Raw genomic sequence first — 22,114 nt, 5'->3', positions numbered from 1 at the left:
ACTAATGGATTATTGTTACATTACTGATACGGTGCAACATCCTACAGGTCCATGAAGCATGATTCTGCAGGGGACTAATTTCCAAAGATTATCTAGGTCATCCAAGAGCATCCGTAAGTAAAGTCCTTAAGATCTACAAGCGTAATCATGGATTGTTGTTACACTCCTGATGCGGTGTAACATCCTGCAGGGGCTTGGAAGATAGTTTTGAAGCGTAATAAAATCCAAGGATGTCATAGGATATCCAAGAACTGTCGCGATACAACACACGTTTGTAGTTAGGAAGTCAGATTTGCGCCACATGAAAAACCCATCCTGGCTGGGCCCATAACCTGATATTGACAGCACCACACATAGTGAAGAAGAGCGAAGAACAAGACACAAGCTATTAACTGAAGAAAAGAATAACTAAAATTCGCAACAAAGCCAGTTCGGATCTTTCACATCAAAAACTTCCACCCAAACGGTTGACTAATTTGACAGTTTTTTTGGTTTATTAATGTTCAACACAACGCAACAATGGTTAATCTGGGGACATCAGAGACACCTGACGGGTAGTTGTTGTAGTAGTTCCATTCGCTGTTTTGCACCTTTTTCGAGCTTATTCTTCTTGGACTCGTTTAGTATATTTTTTTTTCTTTTTCGTTTCGAGAAGTGCCTGGAACTAGTTGGATTGTTTGACCCTCTTTTTTCTGTATTTATTCTAAAATTTATAACAACTTGGCTCTAAAAGTTCTAAGTTTGTTTTGTCTTATAGTACTCATTTTCAATTTCTTGGGTTCCACTTTTCAACGAGATTACCTTGGGCTAGTTTTGGGGGTTGCTTTTGCTTTGGAGAAGTTAAAACTAAGAGCTCAATAAATTAAGGATAAAATCAAGATATGGCTAACAGTTTGAATTAAATAAAAATAAGTTTCTGGACGCTAAGTGATGTGTAAATAAATAATAACAAGTAAAAGAAAACAACTTTTCAACAACTAGGGGACTTAGATTTGAGGGATGACTACGTTCTGTGTTCTAACAGTTTGTTTGTTACTGATCCTGTTTTGGGATTCATGTATACTTTCTTGTGTCAATAAATAGAAAAATAAATATTACAAATCTAGTTCTGCCTCTTCTCTCGTGGTTCACAGCAGTAGCTCTGCTTTGCAGCTATTCCTCCTCACTGGTTTTGGGTTTACAGGCTAATAAACGTTTTAAATGTATGTCGTTTGGGCGTTTTCCGCCTTCAGAGTTCCTATACCTTACGCAACTACTTTGCTTGTTGTTTCAAAGTGTGTTAATATTGTTCACCGTTCTCATAGGTTTTAGGTAATTGTTTTGTTTTGTTTTTCTTGCACTAGTGTCTCTAAAATAACCATCTCTCATAATTTCTTGTTTTCATTTCTTGAACTTCTACTGTTTTTTTTCTATAGGTAGGTTTCTTCACGCTCGCTCGTAGAACAATACGTAGGCACTGGATGTGACCAAACTCCTTTCAGACGTTTCGCTCACACTGTAGAGAGATAAAAAAGGTAAGTAACTTAGAATCTTAGTTACCTAGGGACAAAAAGGGATGATACGTACAAGTTATCGTTGAATTCGTTCCACTCTTTGGAGACCGGATGCTTGCAAACGGCCACATAATGACCACCAGCTGTGGATCCTGTAGGGAGTAGATGTGACAGATTTGCATGGAGATCAGCTAGTTAGGTTATGGGCCTAGAAACGTGTTCCACAGCGTGTACTGATCCGAAGAAGGATCGACTATGATGGCGTAATACGGGATCCACATCGGAGGACGCAACTCATTGAAAATAATATACTTTACAGAAAGACTGAACGATTGTTGGCTGATCTAAAAAGCCGATGGGAACAGGATATTCAGCGAATAGCACGACAGGGCAGGTAATAGGTGGCTGGCTTTAGAAGAAGCAAAACAGATAAAGGTACTCGTAGTAGATCAGACGACTAGGTTAAGACATGAGGTCAATAGATCAGTACGCCATGATGTGAAGAACTTTTGCAAGCCGCAGTCACGGAAAAGACGAACCAGGAGTTCCAGGGGTAGAAGAAAAGAATATAGAAGCTCCGCATCAAGCAAGTAAGGTTGGCCGTAGCGGGATTGTAACATAGCATCTAGAGAAGCTATGCAAAGAAAGAGCACCATAGGTTATCAGAGCATACACCATAGATTATCAGAACATACACAGAATCTAAACGGTGAAGTAGAACTCCAAGTGAGAAGGGGTGCTGTCTTAGGCACTGGCCGCAGTTGGGCCAGCCTTCGTTGAATCGTCATTTCAGCAGGTTATGGGCCCAGATACGATGCACTGCATGTGCCGATTTCAACAAGCATTGATTGAAATGACCGTCGCTTTCCTCAAAGCGGACATCACGGAGTTATCGGAAATGACCGAAGTGTGGGACACGAATGTTGAGCTAAAGCCAGACCGAAGAATTTCGAGGATCCCTCATCGCCGTACTTACCCATATGGTTCGAAATCCCGTACAACGAGTAGTAAACCGGTCCGCTGTGGTCCTCGGAAGCGTATGACTGCAGGTTGAGTTCGCGTTCGCCCGTTGGAAACTCGACCACGTTGGTCAGCTTGTTGCTCCACCGTGTCTCGGAGAATCGCTTCAGATCTGTAAACGAAGAATGCTGTATTATCTATTCACTGATTAGAGTTCACACAAAGCGCGGACTTACGTATCACCAGGTATTTGGGGAACCGCTCGATCGTGAGGCTCTTGGTGCACTTTCGCCGGGCCTTGCACCGCGAGCAGGTCGGCTGATCGATGCCGTCCATGATCTCCTCCTTGACGAACATGTCCATACAGTTCTCCAGCTTGCACCGCGAATTGGTGGACGGAAGGGGTAAGCTGAAATTCGGGCGGTTAGGAATGTTCCGTACTACGTTTGAAGAGTTTGTTGGTCTGCCTACCTGAGATCCCAGAACGGATCGAAGGTCACGCTGGCACCGTTACAGTATGTACATGTCAGTGTACTTCTTAGCAGTCCGACAAACAGGTTCTTGATCATGGAGTTCTCCACCCGCGAGTACCAGTCCCACATCATGGTGACTTTGACGCGGTTGCTAGAATTGTGAACGGATTAGTAACCTCGTTTTGAAATACAGTTCCACCAACGGCGACAACTTACTCCATATCGTCGTCCTCGATCGCCCGGTTGATGGGCTCCCGTTTGACGGATTCGTTCAGTGCACAGTGCAGCGAATCGATGAAGAACCGCAGAAACTCCTGCGCGTCCTGCTGGGCCGATCCGGAGTACATCCGGTGCTTGCTGGAGAAGGCATACTTTAGTTCGGATGGATTGACGCTACGGGTGGTGCCGCTCCACATGTCTTTGATCAGTTTGGTGTATTCTGCGAGACGAAACTCGAAGTATTATCTGAGGGGATCAACGATAATGTTTAAAGGACACTTACCAGCGAGGATCTTGTGATCCTTGGTCGTGCCCCGTTCCGTAGTGGACTGCTGGCGTAGGAAGCTTGTCAATTCCCGGGTATGGCTGAGGCACTGTATTATCGAATTCATGAAGCACGTGTTGCCGATGTTCCACAGACCGCACAGCCCTAAAAGAATCAAGAAGACATGGTATTTGTAAGGTTCCGAGTCTTATCAATCAAACGGAGACTACCTTCTTTCCGACTGCTACCGCTGCGGGATGTTTCGTGGGAGTCGTCATTGGTGCTGCGATCATAGATGGACTTGAGCGCCGAAGAGGACGAAAGGGACGAACTGCCAAGTCCGGTTCGGTAGCTGCTGATGCCCGAGTCGTAGTCCCGGCTGCGGTAACCTACGGGACTGGTCGAGTGGATGCTCTTGGAGGCAGTTCCCGTGCGGAGCTAGACGTCGAGTGGGAGAATACGGAACCAAATGGGTTAGAATCGTTACGGGCCGAAAGATGTCCAAGCAGCGATGTGAAGCCTACTGAGTGTGATCAAGTGTGTGTGGTTAGCTGGGAAAGCCGAAGTCTATGAAGTTCTTCCGGAGTTATTGAGGCTAGATGTTCAATCATATGATCGAACTGCTGACATTCTCTAGTCGTGGTTTGTGTTCCCTGACGTGTACATAATTGCGACAGAAGCTCACAAGCTGATGATGCCGTAATAAGCAACGCATCGCGCCGGTTATCCAAGGTTACAGCACATACGAGGAAACATGTAACAGCCAAACGAATGGGGAAGAAGAACGAAAGGATCCACCTATTGAGTAATGATCAAACCAAACAAAGTCCAAGAAGGTGGCGGATTATCCGCGCAACAGAGAGTAAGCAAGTGGCGAAAACACTCTTGTAACGCAAATACGTGGATAGATAAAGAGGTAAAACTCTTTGTTAATCGAATTAGTATGCTGTTTGGTTTTTTCTTCTAGCTAGCGTTCGGTCAAGGCTAGACGGGGCAGGGGAAGCTATTTCTGTATGAGTCGGGCTTAGGGTGTGGTTGGAGGAGAGGGGTGGAGGTATGTTGCAAAATATAGATTTTCCGAATTCGGTAAAGCAGAAGAAAGAGAAGACTGGTCAGAGAAGTCTGATGCTACTTACATAAGAGACTTTATCATCGTCATTGACTTTCGGCTCTTTGTCTACCATCACTGAGTTGGCGCTAGCGATGGCCGGCGATTGTTCGCCGTCAACATCGGCGGCGAAACCATTCACTCGTCTGTCTTCCTGATGCTCCGCTCTTCGTTCGCTGTCGTTCAGTGCGTTAGCACTGTTGTTGTTGTTGTTGTTGCCGTTGCTGAGATTGCTCTTGCTGTCATATCTGCTACCGCTGCCGTTGACGATCTCGTGATCGTCGCTGCTGCTGTCGTTTGCATTGTTGTTGTTATTGTTGATGCTGGTCGTGCTGCCGTTGGTGCTGCTACTGCTGCTGCTACTTGTGCTGTGACTTATGCTAGACTTTGGTTTGATTCGTATGGTGGCCGTCACATGGTAGTCTCCTCCGTCGTGGAGGTCGTCCGTGGTGGCCGAAGCGGTGGCGAGAATCTTGTGGCCGCCGCCGTTGGACGTTCCGTTCAACGCCGGCCGCAGCTTGATCGTGGCGTGCGTGATCGGTTCATCGATTTCGGACGTGATGTGCAGCGATTTCATCGTGTCGCCGGGCGCCGCGACGGCGGAACGAGAATTGGTAGTATAAGTACGGTTTACGGTACAACAGGTTGATGATGAACGAGAGGAAGCAGTTGTTAGCGACTCTGTAGTTGTTGTTGACGGTGTTGTTGGAGTTGTTGAAGTCGTGGTCGATGATGAAGATGGTTTGAAAAGAGAAGTATCATTTTTTTGAGTACAATCGAGAATGGTTGTTGCCGTGGTTGTTGGCCTATCTATTGGTTTTAGTAGTTCGACACCAGACTGCGCTGCGCTAGATGGCTGCGGAAGTGATGATGAGATGCCGGTTGATTGGTTGTTGTTGTTGTTGCTATTTTCGTGTTGTTGGATGTGATTATGGTGATGGTTTTTGTCATCATCCTCATGATCTTTGGGCTGGTGGCCGTGTTTCGTTGTTTCCGATGTTGTTGCTTTCGATACGGGTGGTAGGTATTGTTTGACCTTCGCTACATCCAGCTTGGCGGGGGCTTCTACCAAAAGGTTACCCGAAGATCCGTGTCCTGTTGGTTTCCCAGCTAGCGACGAGCTCTTCTTGAAGGCAATTTCTGTGGCACTTTTGCTAAGCTCTCGCTTGACCAGATCACACTCGTGCTTGAGAAAGTTATGGTTACGGTAACTGGAGAGGCCGAGTAGTTCCTTGCGTCTACCGGAGGAGCATGGCGAGAGTTCACCTGAACTACCGTTGAGGACGCTCTTCGGCAGAGGAGGTCTCTGGGGTCGTAGCTTGCTCAGGGTAGACCTAAGTGGAACCGTGGGACCTGGCGCGGGTTTGCGCAGACGTGTTTGAGACGCCGGATTGCTGCTGCTGGCGGGTGTCGAATCGTTCAGCACCGAAGATGATGACGATGATGACAGTAACACGGATGTAGTAGAAGAGGTAGTGGTAGTAATTGTTGTGGTGGTGGTGGTTGTGGAGGTTGTAATTGTGGTATTGCAACTAGTGGAGCTGTCGGATCGGGCGCTGACAAAGCATGCTGCACTAGCCGGTTTGGCGCCGGAGTTGTTAGCCGCTGTGAGCTTGCTGTTAGTTTCTAGTAGTGGATTATTAGCAACACTTGTGGTGCCATGGTTAGTGTTAGTATTAGGGCTATTGTTATTGTTGGCGGCGTCAAAATTACTGTTTCTATCTTTAGCTGGAATGTTGTTTACCTTGCTGATGTCTACGGACGTTGGCGAAGAGCTCTTCAAGATACTGGCGGTCGGCTTGGGAGTTTCCGACGGTGACCTGGACGGTATGACGCGCTCGAAGCTGTTAGGTTTGTAGGTTGAAACGCTGTACTTCTGGTAGATCTCGGCACCGCTCAGTGCGGTGTTGCGTAGATTCGATACGTAGCTAGACGAACCGGCACCGCCTGCACAGTAGCAGTTGTTGTCCCGATCCTTGTACCGGATATCGGACGACCGCGAGCTCAGTCGTGAACTGTAGTCTCGTAGAGGCGCTGAACTTAGCGAGGAACTATAACTATAGGCTGTCGAATACCGACTAGGTCTAATGGTGTCTTTACTGCTAACGCTGTCGCCGTTGGACGATACCTTGACGGAAGCTAGTGTCGAGGAGAGGTCTGCGTCCGCTGTGCGATCGGCTGCCGAGCTTGTCGTACGGTAGGACGTTGAATAGCTTGACGACAAGGAGCTCGGTAGGTCATAGCGATACGAACTTCTCCGGTAGAGGCTGCTGCTGAGGCTGCTACTGCTGCTACTAGTGGTATAGCTCTTCCGATCTGTTAGGCTAGACTTGTAGCGATAAGATGGATAACTACTGCCACTGGTCGAATATGCTGATATCACCGGCATATTAGGCGTCTTCTAGTCCCACACGGTTGAACAATCTGAAAGCACACCCAAATGGACTCTATTTAGTATCTTTCACTCCACAACGCAATAGACTAATTTTCTTATATTGTTTACGAGCGGACGGTGTGGTGGAAATCTCCTTCGCGCGAAGAAAATAAAATTATCGATTCAACATAAATGTGACGCGAAGCTCGCTAGACGTCGTTGTCGTCGTTATCTTGGTGTCGTCGAGTAAGCGAGTCGGCATGGCGATGCAGGCCATTAAGGACAAGGGTCGTCGCGTGCGGTTAGAGGGTTTGTTTTCGTTCGTGTTGTCTGTATGGCGGCGGTGGTGCGGGTGCATCTGATCTATACAGAATATCGGAATGAAAATGCAAACAGAACATGTGCGCGTGTACTGAAAGGCGTTGGTGACGTCATCGAATGGCAATGTAAGTAGTACTTTTTATGGACTGATGCACGGAGGTATTTATATCTTCAACGTGCTCTGTTGTCCGTGGAAGAATGTTTGGTATTGAAAGTAACTTTCACTAGGATCTCACAAATAAACAAATGACGCGTGAAATTTGGTTTTCAAAGTTCATGTGAATCAGATGGCACTAGACCATCGAAAAATTTCCTGAGAGAAGATTTTGTTACAGAAGTTTAGGTATTTTTATTCACACATTCGTGATGAATTGCTTAATTTTTCAGCGTAAAATGACGTTTTATTGTACAAACATGTACTCTTTTCATTTCGTTATAAAACCACCTTAAACCACAAAAATGAGATTTGTATGATAGTTAAGGAGAAACATCATAGAACCCAATCATGGCCACCAGAATGGTTGAATTGAAGCCATATAAGCGTTTCCAAAATCACAAACCTTTGTTCCAAATTCAAAATTGTTTTAGAAGAAAAGAAAAGAAGGAAAAGGAAAATGAGTAGAGAAGGAAAACGAAGAAATTATTATTATTTAGGAGAAGTAGAAAAAAAAAACGAATAAAAATAACACAGCGTAACAAAAAATAACTTTTTGTCTGTCTCAAGAGCAAACTTATGTGTCTCCGAAGGATTTTGGGCCGCTGAATCCGAGTCCGGGCTCAGATTTGCTCTAACACGTCACAATTTTGAGCTATACCTCAATTTATAGGGCAAAATATGCGATTTTGGGTTTTTTTTTGACTGCAGGCCATTAAGCAAGGAAATATTTTTTTATAGAATCAAAAGGTTAATTGATCAATCAACATCTAAATTAACGACTCATGCAAAATATTTCGTTTTACCAAATCGAATTTGATAGTTTTAAGCGATTTATGTTAGGTACGATATTTCCCATACAAGTCACTTTCCAAAAGTTGCATGCAAGTTTTCATACTAACATAAAATGCTTAAATCTATCAAATTTGATTAGGTAAAACGAAATATTTTGTATGAGTCGTTAATTTAGATGTTAATTGACCAATTAACATTTTGATTGCATAAAAAAAAAATTTCCAAGCTTAATGGCTTTCAGACAAAAAAGCCCAAAATTGCATATTTTGCCCTATAAATTAAGTTATAGCTCAAAATTGTGACGTGTTGGAGCAAATCTGAGCCCGGATTCGGATTTAGCGGCCCAAAATCCTTCGAAGACACATAAGTTTGCTCTTGAGACAAAAAAATGTTGCGCTGTGTAATCATAACCATTATTTTTAAGCTGGTTTAACAGAGTGTCAACAGAGCTATGCATGCAAACGATACAAATTAAGCCAACATTCTCATTTTTCTTGGAAAATACATTTTTTTGAACGGTTTCATATCATACATATAACGTCTCAGCATATAACATATCAACTCTATATTTTTTTAAAGTCAACTGGAGCGATGTTTTTTTTACATACAAGCGTGTTCATGCTCATGAAAATTATGAAAGTTTGACAATTAAAATGAAAGTATATTTTTGCAATTACGTGGCATAAGATTGCATTTTTCAATCGCCAAAACTGTGCCGAAACGGCTTACTTTTCTTCACTAGCTCAAGAGTGCCGAAAAGTAGTACTTTTCGGCACTTTTGCAGAGGTATACTTTTCGCAAGTTTTCCGAAGCCCTTATGTTTTTCCGTGGTCTTATGTGGATGCCGTGGCTGCTTCTATGCCTTTTCGACACATCTAATCTGAATAGAAGCGATTTCCATTCTGATTGGATCAGCCAAACAGACGTAGAGTGAGAAGCAGTAGCAGCAAACAACACTTGTTGACGACGTGACTCCGAGTACTTGTGACACCCATGAACACTAGTGTGGGTCATCGGAACCGTTTCCTCAGATCAAAGCTTTTTTGGTTCCGTTTCGGGTCCTGAGTATCTGTGCAAAATTTGAGCACGATCGGTTACGCCTACACTTTGCGCATTGCAATTGAAATTTGCATGGGATTTTGTATGGGAAAACTTACTTTTTTTGCATTATTGCCATAAGTTGAAAAAGTTTGTCTGAAACTTTTTAACCGATACTATAAAATGATAGCCTAGGATGTTTTGAAAAACTTTGTCGAAGACCGCAAAGCGATCCGATGCTTGTGAAAATAGTTATAACCAACGAACCGCATGCATGTGTTTATGTTTTAACATGTAAAGGAATAATAATAGCAACAAAATCATACTGTTTCGCCAAGCAATGCCAACGCTATAACTTTTTGCATAAGCATCAGATCACTTCGCGGTCTTCGACAAAGTTTTTTAGGACACCCTAGGCTATGTTTTCACTTTATCGGTTACATGGTTGTAGAAAAATTCGAGCTTGTTATGAGATAAATGCAAAAAAGTGTGTTTTTTTTATGTAAAACCCCATACAAACTTCAAACGCGATGCGCAAAACGTAGACATAACCGATCGTGCTCAAATTTTGCACACTTATTTGGGTCCTGAAATGGGATCAAAAAAACTTTGATCTGCGGTAGCTCACACTTGGTTTTTCTTGAGACATGTGGGGATAGTCAGAAATGATCTACTCAAGAGTATTTTGTCATAATTGCAAAAAATGTTGTATGCAACTCGTTGCGAAACTCGATTTTTTCAGCACTCGTCGTATTTATCCAACTCGGCAAGTCTCGTTGGATAAATGTACAACTCGTGCTGAAAAAAATAATCATTTTGCAACTTGTTGCATAAATAACTATTTTATTACTCAAAAATTAGCAATCTCCAATGCTCAATAATTGTTTTCTCAAAATCGATTTCCAAATCCAAATCCAATTTCATGATACCAGAAATCATATCCTTTATCTGGCTTTTGGTGCTTCAGCCTTAACTCTTAAAAAACCGCAAAACAATGAATTTTCAGCCGCCATTTTGGATTTAAGTCCGCCATCTTGGATATTTTGGTTGCACTTTCTGACTCCAGACTTCTTCCTCATAATAGATATACCCATATTGAATGGTTCTAGAGCCTTGAACAGCCGCCATTTTGGATATATCGGTCGCCATTTTTGAACTCTGGGCATTTTCTGGCTATCCATTCATTAAGTACGGGATTTTTTACGATTTTTTGTCACACTCATGGGGATTTTTTTTTATTATCGAACACTTTGGGCCGAAGGGTCTCCGATTTCAATGAAAATTTCACCAGAGCTAGAGGTCGTGGATATATGACCATATATGGAATTCAAAAAAATCATAGTCGACTATTTTTCCGGGAATCACTAGATGAAATTTCACGATTTTTCAAAATTTTGTAAAACATCCCAAACTTCAAAAAATCGTATCTCAAAAACTATGCATCGTAGAACAAACTTTTTTTAATGAAATCGACGCCAAATTACCTCAGCAATCCGATAAAAATACTTTGAGAAAAAAGTTTCTCAGAAAATTTTTCACCATAGAGAAAAAACGTCTAGAAATGCTGATAAAAGTACCGTCTGTATCATAGATTATTTTGAACAAAATTTTTCCTAGCGCAAAAATTATTGTTCTTCATTTCGTTCTTTGACGCCAAAATGGAATCTCTTACCGTTTTAGAGATATAGTCAAAAAACCAACGGCCAGTCGCTATATTTTCATAGGAAGCCATCTACAACAGCGGCCGTTCACCTGTTGCAACATGTTTGCTTTGCAACGAGCAAATGACATACGCTAATTGTAACGTAACTTTGACACTAACGTGCATCGGAGTGCACTGATAGCACATATATAGCACTTGAGTGCCTTTTGAATGCATTAAATAGTCATGTTTTGCAATGATCGGGTTTCTAACTAAAATGTGTTTCAAATAACAAGTTAACAACGAGCCAATGCCACCGGTGAGCGTAAAATTACTTATAGCACTCATGCCCTATATGTTTTCCATTTCAATTTAAGAAAACAATGAAAACAAAGAAAACTATTAACGGAGAATGGTTACTACTCAGCAAAATATTTGAAATCATACCTAACGAAAAAAAATTGCATACGAATTTCTATCTCATTTAACTTAATTTTACATCAAACAATTTCTTGTATGGAATGTTGAACGCAAGCTTCATACTGAGAGCAAGCTGTAAATTTATAAACTGATGGAAAAATGTGTGCGATACGACGAGGTCCTTTTGTTACAGGTTAAATGATATAACATTTTTAACTGTGTAAGTAACAAAAATGCATAGTTGTGTAGTATTTTTTGATTATAATTCTTTTGCTTCGTTCAGAAATAACGAAAGCATTCTAGAAATTTTCAAAAGATATAGATAGTTAAGGATCCAATATTGACCCATGAAGCTTCGTAAATACACAGGCTGTGAATGAAAATGAGGACGTTAGAGGATTTCTTGAAATTAAACATTTACTTGACATCTTAGAGCATTAAACAATTTTAGACAATATTTTAATCATTCGAACCGTGCACCGACTTATTGGTTGATTCGAATATATTATGGGTAGTAGTATGGGTTTGTCATGCTCGTTCTGAAAACTGATTAAGTCTTTTTGACAACAAATTGTTAGTTAGTGATGAATTGATTGATCTTACATTTCAGTGTTTTTTCTATTAATCAATGTCAAAACTTACTTTAACGGTAATGATCGATCCTCCAGCGTATCGTGCTGTCTCAACTGTTGTCAACTCAGTAGCTCTATACAGAGCTCGGTATTAATCTTTGCTAACCATTGCTGAATATTATTATCGTCACTGTTGGAATTGTGTCGCTTCTTAGAACAGAAAAAGCTTGGTTTGAAGCAACAATGTTTTATTAGCGCGTTAAGAAGTTGTATGCATGGTAAAATTTAATTTGCTGCCCGTACTAATTAGTGCATGTTTATTTTATTATCTGTATTAACGAGATTTTTAGCCATAGGCTAAATCTCGGGTTCATCTCGGGACCCACACTTTACTTCCCTTCGTATGTCGGGAGTGGGATTCGATCCCAGGTCCTCGGCGTGACAGTCACGAGCTGTAACCATCACACCAGATCCGCTCCAGAGAGTACATGTTTGTTCCTCTCATCCATGGTATATATCTTTTAAAGTTCCGTTAAGTTTTAAATTAGTGCTTTTTTTTCTAAAGCACATTATACAAACACATTATGCACAGACCATGCTATTTATTAAATAGTGAGTGGAAAATGTCTCTTTATGGTGTATAGAAGAATCCACATACCAATGATCATTTAAGCAACAAAAACTCTTTAAAAACAAAACAAAGCTTTACATGTGTAAAGAGACGTTATAGTTACCTGATATCCACTCATCTCTAACGGCATATGATTGCTTTGATTGAAAAAAAAATACGTTGAAATATGCGTTTGCTCGTTGTAAACTTGTTATTTGAAACGCTTTCTAGTTACAAATCCATTAATTTCAAAATTTGATAAGTTGTTGCATTTAAAAGGCACTAAAGTGCCATATATGTGCTGTCAGTGCACTCCGATTCACGCTAGTGTCAAAATTACGTTGCAATTAGCGTATGTCATTTGCTCGCCGCAAAGCAAATATGTTGCAACAAGTGAACGGTCGCTTTTGTTGATGGCTTCCTATGAAAATATAGCGACTGGCCGTTGGTTTTTTGGCTATATCTCTAAAACGGTAAGAGATTCCATTTTGGCGTCAAAGAACGAAATGAAGAACAATAATTTTTGCGCTAGGAAAAATTTTGTTCAAAATAATCTATGATACAGACGGTACTTTTATCAGCATTTTTAGACGTTTTTTCTCTATGGTGAAAAATTTTCTGAGAAACTTTTTTCTCAGTGTATTTTTATCGGATTGCTGAGGTAATTTGGCGTCGATTTCACTAAAAAAAGTTTGTTCTACGATGCATAGTTTTTGAGATACGATTTTTTGAAGTTTGGGGTATTTTGAAAAATTTGGGAAAATTGTGAAATTTTATCTAGCGTTTTTCGGGAAAATAGTCCACTATGATTTTTTTGAATTCCAAATTTGATCATATATCCACGACCTCTAGCTCTGGTGAAATTTTCATTGAAATCGGAGACCCTTCGGCCCAAACCTGTTCGGTAATAAAAAAAAATCCCCTCATCCCCCTTGTAAAATTTCTTGTAAGAGTCCCTAAGAGATCCTAATCAGTCGGCATTTTTTAATTTTGAGCGACCATTTTGGATTTTAGACCGCCATCTTGTACATATTGGTTGTCATTTTTGCACTACAGACATCTTCCCCATACCAAATATACCCATTTTTGTATACTTTATCTTTACTAATGTAGTAGGGAATCGCGCCACTTGGGCGGTGGCTTCTATATTCGTCTGTTTTCCACTATAACTCAGTCAAATTTGAACCAATTGACACAACTTTTGGAATGTGGTGAGATAGGTATAGTATCTACCCGTGTACAACATTTCAAGTCAATTGGTTCAAAATTGACTGAGTTATAGTGGAAAACAGACGAATATAGAAGCCACCGCCCAAGTGGCGCGATACCCTAATTGATAAGGATTGTGAGGTGCTTGCGTCGTGACGAAAACAAAATCTTCATTCGTTTTGTTTCGCTCTTTGTTCAAGTGCACCTAGCCGACGAAGTCAATGTTGCCACCAGCAGCACACACAAAAAAAGATTTTAATAAAAAAAAAAAATGATTGCACCTGGAATCAAACAACGAACCTCTAGATTTCCAATCCAGGACAGCACTCTTACCAACTGAGCTAGTGAGGTATCACACCAACTTAAGTGCTGAAACGCCAATAAAAGCTATTCCCCGTTGGCGTTCGCTTGACCCGTCGTCGCTCGTTTCCAAGGACGACGAAAAAGTTGGTGGGTGACTATGATTGAGCTTCGTCGTGAAGCCCGCAGTCGGCGACGAAAAGGCTAATCGTCACCGTTGTTCTTTCGGACGAAGATTGTTTTATTGTTTATCTTCACGCTGTGATGACGAGAAGGACGATTGTCAACCCTGTATGTAATAAATAAATAAATAATAAATAAATATTACATGGCCTAAGAGCCTAAACACCGTTAAACAGCCGCTATCTTGAATTTGGAGCCGCCATCTTGGATTTTACACCGCCGTACCGTCTACCCCCGTTGGTTTGAATGACACCTTTTCTGCCGTAATTCTGCAAAGTAACGTAAGCGACATTCATAGTTTTGGCCCATTTTTTGGATATTACGCATAAAACTGTTACTCATCCTCTATATTTCTTTCCATAGATGATAGATTACGACTAGATCTTGCATTCTAATACAACAGGCATAATACAGTATTATTTTTACACCAGATATTGTATATAATATACCAGAAAATATCGACATTTTGAATGGCGCTTACGTCACTTTGCAGAATTACGGCAGTTTTGCAAACCAACGGGGTTCATTTTTAGTTTGAACTTCTGGCAACCCTGTGGGCGACGGAAAAACACACTGCTGGCAGCCGTATTTGATGTTTTGTTTTGATTCTGCGTTCCTTTTCACACCGTTCCATTAGCAGAATGAAGTTTGAACACTTTTTAATTTGAACGATGTGCAGATTAGAGGGGGTTAAATTAAAAAGTGTTCAGATTAGATGCGGTCAAACCAACGGGGGTAGACGGTATTCTGTTCACCATTTTTGGACTTCAGACAGCTTCCCCATCCCAAATATACCCATATTGCATGGTTTTAGGGCCTAAACACCGTTAAACAGCAGCAATCTTGAAGTTAGAGCAGCCATCCTCTATTTTAGACCACCATCTTGCATATTCTGGTCTCCATTCTAGGGCTTAGAACATCTCCAATACCAAATATACCCATATTGCATGGTTTTATGGTATAAAACACCATGAAATAGCCGCCATGTTGAATTTTGAGCCGCCATCTTGGATTTTAGACTACCACCTTGGATATTTTAGTTGTCATTTCTGGACTCCAGATATCCTCCCCATACCAAATATGCCCAAATTGCATGGTTTTAGAGTCTAAAACACCTTTGAACAGCCGCCATCCTGAATTTGGAGCCGCCATCTTGGTTTTTGGACCGCCATCTTGAATATTCTGGTCGCCATTTTTGGACTCCAGACATCTTCGCTATATCACATAGGAACTTCTGATAAAACTCCAGATTTTATGGGAGAATCCCAGAAGGTGCTCCAGGAGGAATATCAGAGGAAATTTCTGAAAGGATTTGAGGAAAAAAACTTAAAAATAATTTCCGTATGAACTTCTGAAAAAACCTCAAATAAACTGGTGGAAAAGTTTCTTAGTTAACAATTCCGATTCCTGGTGGAACTTCTGAAGGAATCCCTGTTGAAACTGCAAAAGGAATTAAAAAGGACATTCGGGATAATCTCAAAAGGAACACCTCGAGAAACTTCAGAAGGGACTCCTGGAGAATTCCAAAGGGATAGGATTTCTTTCTTCAAAAACTTGTTAAAAATTACGATGGATATCCCAAGGGAATCTTAGAAACGTTCTTGGAGGAATCTCAGAAGAAACCCCTTAATGAAATCTAGCAGTAGTCCTGGAAGATTAATTCTTCGGGAGCTACGCACCCGGACAAAGCAGTGGATCACATACCTGAAGGAAGTTAGAGGAGCGAAGGAATGCCAAAGCCGCGATAGAGCGAGCGAAAACATGAGGAGCCAAAGCCGTACCCAAGAAACAGAATAAGCTGAAACACAGTTTCTTAAGCTAAAGTTTGCTTAAGAATGGTTTGTTCCACACTTATACAGCACAAATGTTTGTTGGGTAGCCCGTCAGCGCTACTTGGTTCTCGAGAAGGCAGTGAAACGCTCGTGTAGACGGGACAAAAGAGCGTGGGCTAATCGACGAAGGAGAACAAGATGAATGCTACGATGCCCGTGAAAGACACGTCTGGACAGTTACTGACCGACCCGGCTGACCAATTGAAACGCTGGTTCGAGCACTTTACAAACATTTTCAAGTGTCGGCCACGTCATCAACACCACAGAGAACTGACATCCAGGCTAGAACAAACTTCATTCAGAAAGCTGTGTAAGGATTTGAACCCTTACTTGAGTAAGGATGCAAACCAATATACAAAGAAAATATTTGCGCCGTCAAACACCATATTGCCACAGTCTGTGGTAAATTGAAACTTTTCAAGTGGTGAATTACATTAGTATGAGAAATTTACCGATCGCAGCGGCACGAAGTTGCCACTTGTGTTACCGATGAAATATTCCTTACATGAAATTCAGATTGGACTTGGATGTCTGTTCTCTGTGTCAACACCTCAGCATAATCTGCCAATAATGGTTCGACGCATTACCCGTGTCAACACCGAAGCTTCATCAGTGCAGGAGATAGAAACAGCCATCCATAGCATGGAATCGAACAGAGCTCCGGTGGTCGATCGCATATCAGCTGAGATGCGCAAAGCTGACCTCGTAGTATTTGCATAACTGCTGTATCAATTATTCTGCAGCATATGGGAAACCGCAACATTTCCGGCCGACAAGGCGTCTTAGTAAAGGTACCCAAATAAGGTGACCTGACTGTATGCGATAATTGGCGGTGCATCATGTTACTGTTCATCGTTCTCAAAGTCCTCCGCAAAGTGAGCATTAACCGGATACTGGAGAAGATTGACGCAACTCTCCGGCGGCAGCAAGCAGGAAGTCGTGCCGGACGATCCTGTGTGGACCATAGGGTAACCAATATAATTTGGAACCCCATATATTTTGGACCCCCTGGTTCGTATTATTCCAATTTTCACAGATTTAATGAAGCGCTGACGAAAATTTTTAGAATCATTCGCTATATTAGATTGATCTGCACGGACAGCAATCATTTTCTCACTGGAATTATCATTATTTGCCTTGAAATTGTTTTTTGTAGATCTCGTCATCCGTGCGAGTGTCGCAATATGTTTACGAAAGGAGAATGTGGTGCTGAGGAAACCTACAGATGTAAACAAAAACCTTTATCATTCTAGCGCATTGAATTCGCAAACTTTGTCAGATCAGCCTTTATCAATCAAGTAATTAGGATGTGATCCACCATATTCAAGTGGCAGATTCTTCAAAAATAGTTTCAAACGAGTTTAAACACCGGGTGTCTAAAATATATACTTAAGAGGGTTCAAAATGCATTGGGGTGTCCAAAACAGTGAAAACTGATGCTTCAAAAATCCAGTTATTTTAATAAAATTTTCAGCCAGAAATGACCTTGTGGGTATTTTTTACGGACAGTGGAGGCATTCATAATCATACTAACATCATCATCATGGGCGTTACACTTCTGAATCTGTTTCATTTTGACTTAAATTTAAACTAATGTCCTCTAGGGGTCCAAAATTCGACCGTTACCCTATTGTCCCGCTCCGTATCATTCTGGAGCAAATCCAAGAGTGAGGCAAGGATGTATAGTAGAGTGGGTCAACGTTGTATGGAGAAACTTTTAATTTGATCGTGTCAATCGGGAACAAAGCATTTTCAATCTATAATTAGCGTCCAAAACAACTGTGCAAAATTTGGGAGCGATTGGTTGCGTCCCCGTATTCCGCATTGCGATTGAAATGTGTATGGAAGTTAGTATGGGGAAACGTACTTTTTTTTTAATGACCCTCCGCTCTCCCCCACACCAAAAAGCTCCGTAGTGAGCTCCCTGGTAGTGGACACTCTGTTCGTTCTCAGCCAACAGGCAACACAACAATTAAAATAACAAAACAACAATTATTTAAATGGCTGAGAATAATAAAAAAATTGACATCTAATAAGAGAACGAAATAGCAAAAGAAAACATTAATGTGCTTCTAGTGGACTAAGCGTCCTTTTAAAGAAGCACGAATATAAATTATAAACTAAAGTTTTACTAATTCTAACATATTGTATAATTAACAAACTATCTTTAAGTTGTTTATGACGGTTAACATATAAATAAACGAAAATAAAGAAAAGATGGAGGATTATAGCAAGATTTGTGGTATTTGATTTAACAAAAAACATTTAATTTTGAATTTGAAATGCTGACGAGCAGTTAACGTCTGTATATCTCTGGGTAGCTTATTAAATTCAGATGGCCCGACGAAAGTAAATCGTTTTTGACCGAAATTCGAATAGACACGAGGCCGTGAGAGATGATTAACTTGCCCAGTGTAGTGCAGTCGAGGTACCATATTAATCGCCAAATTGTAAATGCACGCAGGGTTGTGTAACATATTGTGGATTTTAGGAGTAATGTTTGCTCTTCACACATGCCTTGTATTGGTAAGATTTTATGAGGAAAATCTGAATATAACCGAACGGATGGAAACAGAAACGATAAATTGTAAATTAATTTGATAGATCGATTTTGTAATACCGTCCCTACACAGTTATGGATCACACACAGTTACGGATCACTTTGATGTTTAAAGTCGAATATCTTGCTCAAAACATATATTTCGGCACGAAATTCATTTTTGTAGCATGATCCTATTTGTTTTCTGAGATAAAAAGTCATTTACAAGAGTTCAATCTAAAAATAAAATGTATTTTAATGCAACGATAGTGTTGTCCTCTCACATCTGCCTGTAAACAGCCGAATTCCATAAGAAGCTACTCCTGCAGCGTTAAGCTCTAAAAGTGTCGAAATCCATCAATTTTGATATAAAAATCGCTCGTACACGTTGGATAAGAAATGTATGTATCTATTAAAAGAAGTTTTGTTTCATTCTGGGGTTCAAATAATGTGATTTTTAACAGTGATCCATAATGTGACCCAAAAACTGATCGTTTGACGCTATTATGGATCACTTTAAACAAATATTGATTTTTGTTCCACTCAACGCTTTTGATACAATATTCTTACCTTAAAGTATCAAAACTCAAAAGTATCATTAAAAAACATGTAACCTTGAAAACCAGGTGTCTTGAAACACAGAGTTGTAATAATAACACTTAAAATGGAGCGCATCACTGAACCCTAGTGGCGCACCTCTATCGAAGTAAATGGATTCGGGACTTTTTATTGTTTTCTCTTTATTCCTGTTGTAAAATCGGGTACTCCATCAGTAAAATAATGAATACACTGCGTAGTTTAGCCTTACAAACGCAAATTTATTATTAGAGTTGGAATTTTGAATAATTTTGCACTGATCCATAATATGGCGAAAATTGATCCATAATATGTGGGACTCTGTGAAGCTGATCCATAATAGGGCATTTTGTAAACAGTGAAATATTCCTTTTTTACGCGGAAATGACTTGCGATTATACTTCAAATGGATCGGTAATGAAAAGTTCGAATCAAAACATAGCCAACGATGCTTTCAAAGCCGTAGTTTTTGTTTTCTTTTATTTTTAATTGAATTTTGAAGGTCAAGAATACCACTAAGTGATCCATGACTGTGTACCCACGGTACTTGTATTTTTTTCAGTTTTGATTTACAAGCTCTTCCCCATGCAATAACCAAATAGTTGAAATGAGAATGATTATGAGCGTAGTAGAACATAAGCAAAGCTCTTCGAGGAATGAAGCTACTAACTCTTCTCAATATTCCACACATCTTCGAAGCTTTTTTCTCAACTTCCTTAATATGTTGATCCCATGATAATGTACAATCAAGAACTATACCTAAACATTTAAAATAATCTACTCTCTCGATGACGTTAGTACCCATCAATAAATCGGGAAGATTCGGAAGCACTTTCCTGGGGGATCGAAATATCATATATTTTGTTTTTTTTTTCAAGTTCAGTGAAAGTAAATTATCGGAAAAATATTCATAAAGAAATTGTAAATCACTACTCGTGCTTGAAATAATCGATCTTGGATCAGCGTTGGGATAGAATAAAGCCGTCGGCAAATAACCTTGGAGTACCCACAAGACGAATTTTGCTAATGTCGTTTATGTAGATCAAAAACAATAAGGGGCCCAATGTTGCTTCCCTGAAGGACACCAATATTTATTTGCTTCATTGAACTGGTAACACCATCATATGCAACAAACTGAGTTCTATTATTTAAGTAGTTACTAATGATTCTGTTTGCAACACCTCTAATGCCACATTGCTCTAATTTTTGCAACAAAATACTATGATTTAAGGTGTCAAAAGCCTTCTTTAAATCTAAAAATAAGGCACCAACGTATTTCTTGGAATCAGTTTCCTCTAATATTTTATCAACTAGTTCTGTTATGGCAACTGTGGTGCAGCTCCCATTGCGAAAGCCATATTGCATACTATACAGGGTATTATGGATGTCCAGGAAATTCAATAAGCGGTTTACTAGTAATTTTTCAAAAAAATTGTTGAAAATCGAAAGAGTCGATATAGGCCGGTAGTTATCTAGTTGAGAGGAGTCTCCTGACTTAAATATTGGAGTTACTTCGGCTGTTTTAAGACAATCCTAGTAGAAACCTTCTTGAATCAATAGATTGAAGGACTTCGACAAAATTCTTGAGAAAGTTGAAATAGTAGTTTACGCAACAAGGTGCAGAATGACGATTTTTACAGCACGAGTCGTACATTTATCCAACGAGGCTTGCCGAGTTGGATAATTACGACGAGTGCTGGAAAAATCGAGTTCTGCACCGAGTTGCGTACAACGTTTTTTGCAATTTCAACAAAACTTTTTCATCAAACTGAACACTGATGTTCATAGCCAATGTTTAAGAAAATCTGATCATAATAGGTTATACTGTGCAGTTGTCACAATTTTTCAAAACTGCGTCCAGAAAGCATCAAGAAGTTGACCAAAACTGAAAATAGTGCTGTAATGGTTCATTACGCAACGCAAATCAGTGCTGTAATGAATCATTACAGCACTGTTAATTTGGTGTGAGAAAGAAGGCCTTTTCCTGTCAGATTTGCCTGAGGTAAAACAGCCCATTACGATGAGAAATTGCAAAAAAATGTTTTCAATGATTTTGTGCAGGGATTTGATCAGGGCCAGGACTTTTTTTGTTTTCAAATTATTTATCAACAGCACGACTTCATTTTCTGAGGCCGGTTGTAGGTGAATTGAATGGGCATTTGGTTCTACATATCGTAATGGACTCGAACCTGTTGGAGTAATATTCCCAGCTAATTTTTCACCAGCTGTTGAAAAATGTTCATTAAATGCTTCGCACATCAATTTACTGTCACAAATGCTCTCACCATTGATTTCTAATGAAAGCTTAAATTGTTTGCTGGATTTACCTATGATTGCATTAATATTTTTCCACAATTTAGAGTGAGATGTATTATTCAAAATTCTTTCAAAATGTTTCCTCTTGACTTGTTTTTTTGGCGACATCTAATTTCTTTGAAACGTGTTTCAATAGTTCCGCTAAGCGTATTTGGATTTTGTCGACATTTTTTCAAATAGTTGTTTTTCATTTTAATTAAAGTCCATAACTCAAGGTTCATCCAAGCACATTGCGTACCTTTGATTTTTACACATTTTTTAACTATTTTAGTGCAATCTTCCAAAATTGTATAATATTTCAAAATTATATCTTGAAAACAAGTATTTACATTTTCAATGGGTCCAATGCCGTCAATGTACCTTTTAAATTAGGTTTCCAATTTTTCATGATTAATTACCTTTTTTTGTTAATTCTACTAAATTAGTGCCAAATTGTGTTTTGAACTCTGATAAAATCAAGCTGTGATCACTCAAATCATTGAGAATGGTATGGTCCGCATCGCCTGCGCATCATCTATCTTACATATCACATGATCAAGCATGTTAGAACTGGACGGTCTCGTCACGAACGTATTTGAACAAATAAAGCCGTAAGACTGCAAAAGATTTTTATATTTTAGGACAACGTTATTATTTGATGAATTTACCGGAACATTCATATCTCCAGGAATTAAACAAGGACGATTACTGTTGCTATTGTTCAACCATGTTTCTA

The 22,114-nt window shown here is 40.1% G+C and overlaps 1 protein-coding gene across 8 annotated transcripts in view; it reads right to left on the bottom strand.

The window, feature by feature from the left end:
* Positions 1–467: 467 nt before the first annotated feature.
* Positions 468–22,114, bottom strand: part of LOC115253655 (ubiquitin carboxyl-terminal hydrolase Usp2) — a 57,725-nt gene continuing 36,078 nt past the window's right edge. For 5 of the 8 annotated variants that reach the window (XM_062844624.1, XM_062844623.1, XM_062844625.1 and 2 more), the window contains exons 3-11: positions 4,547–6,942; positions 3,641–3,848; positions 3,429–3,575; positions 3,143–3,365; positions 2,925–3,077; positions 2,690–2,862; positions 2,470–2,625; positions 1,567–1,645; positions 468–1,495 (exon numbers count right to left, since the gene is read on the bottom strand). In XM_062844624.1, coding sequence (XP_062700608.1) covers positions 1,426–1,495; positions 1,567–1,645; positions 2,470–2,625; positions 2,690–2,862; positions 2,925–3,077; positions 3,143–3,365; positions 3,429–3,575; positions 3,641–3,848; positions 4,547–6,907 — 3,570 coding nt within the window. In that variant the 5' untranslated portion in view covers positions 6,908–6,942 and the 3' untranslated portion in view covers positions 468–1,425. Of the gene's footprint in view, positions 1,496–1,566; positions 1,646–2,469; positions 2,626–2,689; positions 2,863–2,924; positions 3,078–3,142; positions 3,366–3,428; positions 3,576–3,640; positions 3,849–4,546; positions 6,943–22,114 lie in introns of those variants that run through there. The other 3 variants (XM_062844628.1, XM_029856091.2, XM_062844629.1) reach the window with 3 other exon arrangements.

The sequence above is a fragment of the Aedes albopictus genome, chromosome 1, assembly GCF_035046485.1.
Source record: "Aedes albopictus strain Foshan chromosome 1, AalbF5, whole genome shotgun sequence".
Classification (NCBI taxonomy): Eukaryota; Metazoa; Arthropoda; class Insecta; order Diptera; family Culicidae; genus Aedes; species Aedes albopictus.
Note: the sequence above shows the minus strand (reverse complement) of the source record. Positions and strands in the feature narration are given on the sequence as shown.